Here is a 10,927-nt window from a genome sequence, read left to right as displayed (position 1 = left end):
TATGAAGAGGCGACGTACATGCAGAATCCAATCTACCGTTTATTCCAGTTGTCGCGGATGGCAGCTGGATGAAAAGGTCCTACCGCAGAGGAGATTACAGTTCTCTCTCTGGCGTAGGAGCCATCGTGGGATACTACACGAAGAAAGTGCTGTACATCAGCGTGAAGAATAAATTCTGCATGACTTGCCAAATAGCAGGTACGAAGAAGGAAGAACCGCGCGAGCATCGTTGCTTCAAGAACTGGGGCCGTGATCAGAGTTCAACTGGCATGGAGAGTGTTGCTATTGTCGAAGGCTTCAATTGCAGCATAGATATGCACGGCCTAATATACACTATATTAGTTGCCGATGGCGATAGCAGTGTGTACAAAAAGATATTGGACAGTGATCCATATAAAAACTACCTGGTGCAGGTACGAAAAATAGAATGCACCAATCACCTGCTACGCAATTTCAGTAAAAAAATAAATGAAATCGCAACAAAAGGCCGCGATAAAGACCTAAGAGCTGTCGTAAAGAATAATGCTCTCCGCTTGCGTACTGGTATAAAGAAAGCTGCAGAATACCGGTTGCAAGAAGAAATAACACTCGAGGAACGAGTAAGAAATTTGAAGGAAGACTTGAGGAATGTACCGAGTCACGTTTTCGGTGAACACAAGGAGTGTCAGAAGTTAGCATACTTCTGTAAGAAATACTCTGATCCAAACAGAGAGGACTACGTACCAAGGTTGAGAGAAGCTGGTATTTATCAGAGTATCGAAGAAGCGATGCAGCCACTTTTCCCTAAAGCTGACAGTTTGCTGCACGGTTTAAATAACAATGCTGTTGAAAGTTTTAATAATATCATTGCCAAATTCATCGGAGGCAAAAGGATAAACTTTGGACGAGGGGGCTCGTATCAGGGCAGAGTCTCCGCTGCAGTCGTCCAATATAATACAAAATAGGCGTTTAGCAGATTCAGTAGGGCAATGGATAAAGAGCCGTCAACCATGGTAAGAAAGCTGGAAGGACGTCGGAAGCGTGCAGCAGAAAAAGCAAGTGAATATAAAAAAAAAGCGAAAGCATCCTCCTTCCGAAATAAAAAACAGTTGTGCGACCAGGATTACGGCCCCAACGCAGAAAAACCAGATATGGAAGAGACAGTATACTCTTCCGAATGTAAAAGGCACGCGGCTATTCTCCATGACTGGCAAAGAATGCGATGCGAGATCGAAGAGGAAACTCGCAATCAGGCGAATAGTGAAAAGTGGATTAGTTATAGAAAAAAAATACTAACTGCATCCAATTTCGGCAAGGTATGCCGATTACGAAACACTACACCACGGGCAAATACTGAGAAGAGTATAATGTACCCGCAACTTCCAAATTTGTCTGCTCTCCAATACGGAAGGGAAAACGAGGCAAACGCCTTGAGACAAATGGAAGAAGAATTAGGAATCCATATTCTACCATGTGGCCTCTTCATCGATGACACTGTGCCTCACTTAGGTGCAACTCCTGACGGCCTCGTGGACCATGATAAAATCGTCGAAGTAAAGTGTCCTGAATCGGCCAAGGATTTAACACCTGCTGAAGCAATAAAGCAACTTGGTAATATACGGCGTATTTTCAAGGGTAATGACATGAATCAAAATCATCATTACTATTATCAAGTGCAAGGACAATTGCACATAACGAAAAGGCAACGGGCCTATTTTTGTTTATGGACGCCGAAAGGAATGAAGGTTACAACAGTAACGAGAGATGATCGATTCTGGGCAACAGAGATGAAAGACAAACTGAGCAAGTTCTATGAGGACTGCATGTTGCCAGAAATTATAGATAGCAGATACAATCGACAACAGCCGATTAGAGAACCTCCGTACACACAAAAAGGAGGAACAGCTACGTGTACACAAGAAAGTACATAAAACGATGGATGAAAACATCGCGATAGCACCGGCGAGTGCATCCAGCGCATATGAAGAGCTGTGAAATAAGCAATTGCAATCCAAAGTGACTAGTGCACCGGCGAGTGCATCCAGCGCATATGAAGAGCTGTGAAATAAGCAATTGCAATCCAAAGTGACTAGTGCACCGGCGAGTGCATCCAGCGCATATGAAGAGCTGTGAAATAAGCAATTGCAATCCAAAGTGACTAGTGCACCGGCGAGTGCATCCAGCGCATATGAAGAGCTGTGAAATAAGCAATTGCAATCCAAAGTGACTAGTGCACCGGCGAGTGCATCCAGCGCATATGAAGAGCTGTGAAATAAGCAATTGCAATCCAAAGTCACTAATTCCCCATGAGAGAGAGCCCCGAAGAGTGTAGTTGTTTAGACAGGATGGGTCGTTCGCCGACCAAAGATCCAGGAAGTCTCTCGCTCGAGGAGAGAGTTTGAAGTTCTGAACGAAGAGTCTGAAGATTAGTCTAAGCTAATCTACTGGTCTGGGCTGCGGAGACTACCTTCGTAGCCCAGCCCTCTGTTTCTTTAAAATGTTTCAGAGAGCACGAAACCCCACGACGAGGGACAAGGTGTCGGGGGACTGCCACCGCGGCCTGGATACGCGTTCCCGAATTCCCCGTCTGTGCTACGACAGAGTAGCAGTCCGCAGTGGAGCGCGAACATACGTGGAACCGCTTCTCTAGCCCTGTTGGCGTGGATCTTGGCTTCTCCCCGGTTTGTGTAAACCAAGAGGTCCGCCTCAACAGGGTGGACAGCAGCCGGGAAATGGCATCTCCAACCACCAGTCGGACAAGCGGTGCGACTGCTTGGATCGGCTGGAGGAGATGTCGCGGAGACGGGAGCGTTAACAGGACGCACAGGACGGTCCCCTTGGTCAGCACCAGAAGCCACGAAGAGGAAAGGGGCCATCTGAAAGCCAAGGCCTGAGAGAGGGTGAAGAGGACAAGAAGACAACGCAGACGAGCTGGAATGCTGGGCAGATTGATCGGAAAACGGTCCGATAACATGCTCATGAGCCGTGATCCCCTGTTATCGGTTCCGTATCGCCTTTCCGTCTTCCCGGTTCTTTCAGCCCCAATGGATTTTCTCAAATTAAAGTAAATGTTAATTATAAAGTAAATTAATAATAATATAATTCTCCGTCCCTTTTGCATGGAATCCGGAGCCGGGAACAGATTGAAGTGTCAAGCTCGCACGGACACCTGAAGGACATCGAGGACGAGTCCCTGGAGGAGAGGTCGACCGCGACCAAGGATTCGACGAGGAGGAGGGAACGTCGCCGAAGCAGTGGAGACGTCGTCGGACGTCCTTCTGGAGGAGGCTGCCTGGAGGCAGCGCTGGAGTCTGCACGAAGGAGAATGCAGCGTCGGAGCGTTGGAGTCAACGTGGAACGTTCCAGAGTGGAGTTTCAGGGACGTCGCCGGACAAGGAGCTGCGGAGTTCTCGAGACGTCGTGGGACAGGAAGCTGCAGAGTTCCAGAGACATCGTGGGACCAGAAGTTGGAGCGTTTCGTCGTGGCAGATCGAGAAGTCCCGTTTTACCCACGCTTTGCTCAGGGTTTTTCCGTGGTTTTCCCCTGAGCGAGAAGGCAAATGCCGAGGCGGATGTCTGAAGAAGCGACGGGACAGCACGACCACTTCTGCAGGCAGGGGTACGAAGATTCCGAAGAGGATTCAATGCGACCGAGACGTCCGCTCCTTCAGAGAGAAGAGCAGTGTTGCGAGCACCGGGTTTAGGCCGGTGCATAGCCTGCTGGTACTCGTAGCTGAATATAGAAGAAGGTCGGCCACCTTCGAGAGGACGATCGGAACGACGACCAGAAGACTATCTTGTACCGAACGCCATAGTTGTAACCGATATTGCTCTATGTAACAATATAGTTCAGTCGTATGTACACCCGTGTAATCATTATTCTATCCTTTGCGTCGGGGTGGCCTGCGATGGTAACGTCCGACAGCGGGGCACGTAACATAGGATTCGCGGAAAAAAAACTCATAACTTCGGTGTTTCCCAATATTTTTGAGTACCTTTTTTATATTATTTGTTAATAGCCAACGGATATATGGACAGGAACATTAAAGGAATTGAAGCATCATAAAATAGTAATAAACTCCGTAAACATTGTGTTTCATAATTATTCCAGTTCAGAATTCGTTCATGAAATCCGCTAGTGAAAATGCGCAGGCTGGATGCGCGTGATTATTATGTAGTCGGCTCCTCGAAGTGACAGAAAATATAACCTAAATGTATGCTATCTGACAACAAATGTTTAGTGGCTATTTCGTTCTTTTACGAAACGTTTGTGAACTTTTTATCATATTTTCAAAATATTATTATTACGTCACAACAGTATCTTTAGGAAATCGGGTATAACAATTAGGTTATATTTTCTGTCACTTCGAGGAGCCGACCACATAATAATCACGCGCATCCAGCCTGTGCATTTTCAGTAGCTCAATTCAACATTCAATACAGTTTTGTATATATAATGTTTGTTGATAACTGCTTTCTGCAGAGGACATGTAATAAGTGTATTTCATGTTCTGTTTCGGTGCTTTGCTAGTAAAAAAATGTCTAACCTAACAAATTCCATTTTCTGGGGACATTCCCTCATCTATTTTCCCTTTTCACTTAAAATTCCTTACTGCTAACGTAGAATATTGTAGCATAAGCACATTTCAAGTAATTAAAATTTACAATGAATTTTCTACGTTTGCAGTACCAGCCGACTTTCCGTTTAAATTTTTATAAGTATAACGGAACAGCTGAGAATTTCTTTCCTTATTCAGAATAGAATACAGAAATAGCAAACAGCTCCCTCTCGCGTTCACCGGGTAATCGTCAATCTATCGGTATTACCATTTCTGTGCAGAAAAAAATGTTGTAATACCGACCTGCCGAATCGGCCAGGTCACGTGACGTGTCTACCCCCTTAAGGTTACGATTCGAATACGCTCTCTTAACTGACGAATACTTAAACCTAGAGGCAGGTTAAGTTTCAACCAGTGAGATTCAGCTCGCTCTGGAGACGGTAGCGGCGAATCTCCAGTGTATAAAAGTTACTGGTGCTCCTTTTTGGTCTTTGTATTTTGAAGTTATAGAACCTCGCTTTCACAAAGGCATCGAGCTCGCTCCGGAGACGGTAGCGGCCGACGTTCTTGGTAAAAGCAAGGTCTCGAAGAGCATAGAATAAAAACTCTGTCAAAAGAAACGAGCTCGCTCCGGAGACGGTAGCGGCTGAACTCTGCAATATATACATATACTTTAATAAATATTCACGTAGCATTAATTAGCATAAATATAAAAAACTATAAAAAACCCAAAAACAGAATATATAATCGTAGACTGTAAGCAATATTAAATAATTGTTATTAGAATAAGTATTGTCAAATAAAGTCATTGTTAAGTTTAAGTCGTGGATTTTAATCCTTAGTTGTAATAACGAACTCCCACCTATCCTATACTCGAGGGGACGCCGCTCTCCTCTCGAGGACCTACTAGCTTCAGTTGTTCTCGGACGGCCGAACGTTACAGCCTTGTAAACATTATCACAGTCTGTAATCAGTCGCGAAGGTGACAGGTCGTTTGTTTTTGTTGTGCGATCGTTGGTTTGGGCCTCGCCAAGTGACTCTGTCAGTTTGAATCTTGTTCTTTTTCGTCGTTCTGTGGGTGCCCACTTATATTCGCTGCTAGCCCTCTTATCATTGTTATCGTTCTCTAATATCACTGGCTCAGCTCTACTGGCTTCTAGTGTGTGCTCGTAAAGTGTTTTATTGCCTGTCTGTGGTCTCTACGTGATCCATAATGCCCACTGGTTCGAAGAAATGTAAGGGCTGCTCCACCGTGGTTGCCAATCCAGTCTCATGTGTTGGCTGTGGAATTGTGTGTCATCCTGGAGCCTCTTGTCTGGCCCGTTCGGGCCATCCCTGGTCCGGGAAGAGCCTTTTGGATTGTCGTGCTGGATCTTCTGTGTCGCAATCCTTAGGGAGCCAGGCCGTTACATCGCCGGCACAACCGGTATTTACTATACCTACGGCCACACTTAAGTCAATCACTACGTTACCCTCTGCCGATGTGATCAGGGACATTGTGAGTGAGCTTATAGACTGGAAGTTCTCGGTTTTTCGGGATGAAATTCTACTGGGTATTAGAGCTGACCTGGCAAGTATGAAGTCCGATATTACTTCATTGTCCGAACGTGTTAAGGCCTTGGAGGACAGGCCCACCATCCCGTCTGATCCCATGCCTATGTCGACAGACGATGTCATTGTTGAGCTCAAAGACAGGGAGATGAGATCCAGGAATCTAATCATCTTTGGGGTGCCGGAGTCTCACGAATCCTCGCCGGAATCAAATAGAGCGGCTGATTTGAATGCTGTTCGGGGAGTCCTGTCCGGGATTTGCCCCCCTAACATGCAGGATCTTTCCACGCATCGTCTTGGCATACAGGGCAAAACACCCTGTAGGCCTATTTGCGTCCGCCTCGACTCTGCAGCAGAGGTGAAGATGATACTCCAGGCTAAACATCGCTACAAGGGCCCGTATAAGATCTCCGACGATAAGACTAAGAACCAACGTGGGACCATTTTACAGCTCCGTGAGAAGCTCCGGGTCCTTCATGAGCAGGGACAAACCCAGATGACTATCCGGTACATTCGCGGAGTGCCCAAGATAGTGAGGGGCAAACCACTCATTGACTCGTCTAAAAAAAATGCGAATTGAACCCTTTAGTGTACCTACAAAATGTTCGTGGTCTCCGTACTAAATTGGACTCTCTCATCAATTCCGTACTCATTTCCGCAGTGACGTATGACGTTATTATTTTTGTCGAGACCTGGCTTACTCCTGCCATATCGTCTAATGAACTTGGGTTACGTGATTATACCGTGTATAGGTGTGATAGATCCCAGCGGTCCAGCTGTTTTACTAGGGGCGGAGGTGTTCTTATCGCTGTCAGGAATACATGGTCGTCGTGTCTTGTAACTGACAATTGTTCCGTGGTCGAGCAATTGTTTGTTAGAGTCCACCTTCATAGTAACAAATACCTGTTATTGGGGACAGTTTATATCCCGCCAGCATCCCCGACCTCACTTTACTCAAATCATGTTGACTTAGTCATGGAAATATTTCAAAAGTTTAGCGATGACACCTTTTGTCTGTACGGTGATTTTAATCTCCCTCACGCGGTTTGGTTCAATGACTCGGTTCAAGATTGCTTCAGAAGATCGGGTCTTTCGGCGAATGAATCTGTAGCCATTGACCTTCTCCTTAGTTGTGCAGGGTATTGTAACCTTACTCAAGTAAATAATGTTTTCAATGATTTCGATGTTATGCTCGATCTTGTCTTTGTTAGCTCAACTAATGTTGCTGTGGACCGTGTCATTGATGCCCTTATTGAGCCAGACGTATATCATCCACCCTTATATATTAAGTTTAGTGGTTTGGCCTCGGGTCCTGACCTCTTGCGTGGTAACCTGGAGTATAGGGACTTTAAGCGTGGTGATTTCCAAGGCGTGTTGGATTATCTTAATTCTGTAGATTGGGATAACGTAACTGGTGACTCTGATCCTGAACGGGCCCTTGAGGTTTTATATCGCCATATTAATAATTCAATTGAAGCCTTTATTCCTGTCAGGTCTGTTGTCCGATCCTCGTTCCCGCCATGGTTTTCCTCCGGCTTAAGGTCCCTGATCCGGCAGAAGAAAAGGGCGCACAAAGTTTTCAAGCGTACCGGAGCATTTTGTGATTATTTAAACTTTGCAAGTCTCCGTTCGAGATGTAAGCTTTCACTCTCGCATGATCATCGAGTTTATATTGATAGCATCGAGTACGCGGTGCATGATAATGTATCAAGCTTTTGGAAATTTGTTAATACGAAGCGTGGTGTGCATGGAATTCCAGGCAAAGTCTATCTAAACCGCTTGTCTGCCTCGTCGCATGCTGAAGCTGCTAATTTATTCGCTGACTTTTTTGGCTCTGTATATACCCCTCAAGCTGGTGCGGTGCCTGCCCTGAATCGTGGGTCGTCCTCTTATAGTGATCTTAATATTCATTCGGTTTCCATCTCCTTAAGTCAAATCTTTTCTAAACTTGACTCTCTTGATACGTCAAAGGGTCCAGGATTCGATGGGGTCCCTCCTCTGTTTCTTAAGGAGTGTCGTTTCATTCTGGCAAGGCCCCTCTGGCATATTTTTAATTCCTCATTAGCTAGGGGAATTTTCCCTGCAGCTTGGAAGACCACCTTGGTTACCCCAGTTTTCAAGACAGGCGACCGCTCGGATGTCAGAAATTATAGGCCGATATGCAAATTATCGGTCATGCCTAAGATCTTTGAGGAGATATTAACGGAGCACTTAACGCCAAATCTTACTAACGTGATTTGCGACGAACAGCACGGATTCGTTCCTGGTCGGTCGACGACAACTAACCTGGCGGTATACCACTGCTTCATTTCTGATGCACTGAATGAGGGTCTTCAGGTTGATACTGTGTACACCGACTTTCGGAAGGCCTTTGATTCTGTTGATCATGGTATCCTGCTTCATAAATTAGCTTTAATCGGGATCAATGGGCCGCTCCTTTCGTGGGTGGACAGCTACCTTGATGGCCGCGTGCAGTTGGTCAGGGTGCAGGACCAGGTGTCCGATCCGGTCAATGTGACCTCAGGGGTCCCGCAAGGATCTCACCTTGGTCCTCTCCTGTTCCTTCTCTTTATTAATGATCTTAAGGGTGCTTTTAAGCATAGCAAATTTCTTATGTATGCGGACGATCTAAAGATTTTCCGCACAATTAGTAGTACATTAGATGTGAGTCTGTTGCACGAACATCTTTTTAGATTTGAACAATGGTGTACCGTTAATAGGATGCGGTTAAATGCAGGGAAATGTGTATTATTAAGAACACATAGGGCTATTAGATGTATTCCCTCACAATATATCTTAGATGATACCACATTGTCGGAGATTGCGGAAGTCCTGGACCTTGGGGTTACCTTCATGTCATGTCTGGATTTTCGCAATCATTATAAAAATATTGTGAGTAAGGCCATGAAAACCCTTGGGTTTATAGCCCGTTTCGGTAAGCATTTTAAGCAAGTCAGGACATTGAAACTGCTATATGTCGCACTGGTCAGGTCACAGGTAGAATATGCATCGGTGATTTGGAGCCCTAGGCATAAATAATATTCCAGCTTAATTGAACGGGTCCAGCACAAGTTCCTGAGGTTGGCCATGAGGGCTTCTGGTAGCCCTATGCGGTTCTGCGACCATGTCTACGGTCCTGCCTTGCAAAAAACGGGGCTCTTACCTCTTTGCGACCGCCGCGTGTTTTCAGACCTACTATTTCTTTACAAGGCTTTCCACGGTCAGATTAACTGTATCGAGCTTGTCGCACGGATATGTTTTAATGCCCCGCAACGTTCATTGCGTCCTAGACCCCTTTTTGCTGTGCGTGTTCCCGAATATCACTATTACTCTGCGGACCCCATTAATCGCGCTATGAGTGAGTTGGACCAGTGCCCTGCCAATATTGATTTGTGTTTGGACTCCCTAACTAAGTTTAGGGCCATACTTTTGAGGAGTCTGTCATCTCCCCTATCTCCTTAATGTCCGCTCATTGGTTTAGTCTTGTTGCTTGTTTGTAGACTGTTACGTTTGTGTTCTTTATATCTTGTTCTCTTTATCTATATTTTAATTTTATATTTTATACTTCTTGTACATTATGTTTATATTTTGTAGTCTAAAGGGTTCTCCCGTTTATATAATAATAATAATAATAATAATAATAATAATAATAATAATAATAATAAGAATAATAATATTTATAAGAAATTCCGGCGTTCGCGAAGCGAGATCAGCTCTTGCAACAGCTTATTATGATTTGGAATCTCCGTAACCGAAGGATCACTATAATAATTCGAAGCGTTATTTAGAATAAGAACGTTTATTTAGTTTAAGGGGGTGGGTCACCCTCAAAATTTTCGAAAATTCGATTTTTGGATTTTTACATATTCTGATAGATATATCTTTTTCGCGTATTTTAAGTGCAACCCGACTCTGAAATTCCAAAAACTGACGAAATGCTAGCCAAAAATGTGAGAGCGTGCAAATACAAGCGAACGCAGGAAAGTGCTAGGTAAAATCCCACGGTCCCGCCGTGCATAAGTGGGTTTTACCACAATTTTCGGCTGTTTTTATTACTGCTATTGTTTGTGAATCAGTACTCCTTGCTACCCAGCACAGTATTCCGCAAACTTTCGATCGAGCATCATACATTTTGAGCTATTCTCATCGTTGCAGATATGGAATCAAAATCTGATTCCAATTCGGACTTTGGTGTTTTATCACATCGAGTGACATTGGATAGGAAGGGGCACCGGACTACTTGTGGACGTCCTTGCCGTCGTAAAGGGCGAGATTATTTGAAAAATTTTAAGGTGCCACGAAAAAGTCAAAACATCGCGGTCCCAAGTACATCGCGAAAAAAGTTGGATAGTAGTGAAAAGTTTGGTGACGAATGTGAATCGAAGCATTCATACAGAATTTTGAATTTCTTTAAAGTGTTTGCTACAATTTCAGACTTTTTGTGTAGTAAAACTTGTAAAAGCAACATCACTTTCGGAGAAACAGATCAACGCGGCCTCGGTTTCAAAATAATTTTAAAATGTAAAAATTGTGGTGAAACAACAATCAACTCCTGCCCCTTGATAAAAGATCGTGCCTATGAAATCAACCGGCGGATAATTTATGCAATGCGATAATTATGAATTGGTTACGCAGGCCTACAAATGTTTTGTGGAATAATGGATTTACCAAAATGGGTCACAAAAAAATTTTATAATACAATAGTTGGATATATCCGAACAGCCACCGAGTTTGTTGCAAAAGGGTCCATGAATCGCGCTGCAATGTAAGAGTCATTAATAACAGGAGCAGGTATTGATAACACTAGTTTACAAAATCCAAATACTTATTTTTGATCC

General features: G+C 44.3%; 2 protein-coding genes across 3 annotated transcripts in view; one reads left to right on the top strand and one right to left on the bottom strand.

Moving 5' to 3' along the window:
* Positions 1 to 10,927, bottom strand: part of LOC143367024 (GDP-D-glucose phosphorylase 1) — a 505,990-nt gene that overhangs the window by 233,519 nt on the left and 261,544 nt on the right. The gene's annotated exons all lie outside the window — the stretch shown is intronic.
* LOC143366942 (uncharacterized) lies at positions 122 to 2,857 on the top strand. Its single transcript, XM_076808426.1, has 2 exons — positions 122 to 920; positions 965 to 2,857. Exon 2 carries the CDS (start codon positions 969 to 971, stop codon positions 1,908 to 1,910), a length of 942 nt encoding a protein of 313 aa, XP_076664541.1. The 5' UTR covers positions 122 to 920; positions 965 to 968; the 3' UTR covers positions 1,911 to 2,857.

The sequence above is a fragment of the Andrena cerasifolii genome, chromosome 3 (assembly GCF_050908995.1).
Source record: "Andrena cerasifolii isolate SP2316 chromosome 3, iyAndCera1_principal, whole genome shotgun sequence".
In the NCBI taxonomy this organism is placed as follows: domain Eukaryota; kingdom Metazoa; phylum Arthropoda; class Insecta; order Hymenoptera; family Andrenidae; genus Andrena; species Andrena cerasifolii.
The sequence above is the reverse complement of the archived record's forward strand: the minus strand, read 5'-3'. Positions and strand labels throughout refer to the sequence as shown.

Bases quoted from the DNA above. Each gene is read 5' to 3' on its own strand.
- LOC143366942 (XM_076808426.1), top strand. From the start codon at position 969: ATGGATAAAGAGCCGTCAACCATGGTAAGAAAGCTGGAAGGACGTCGG.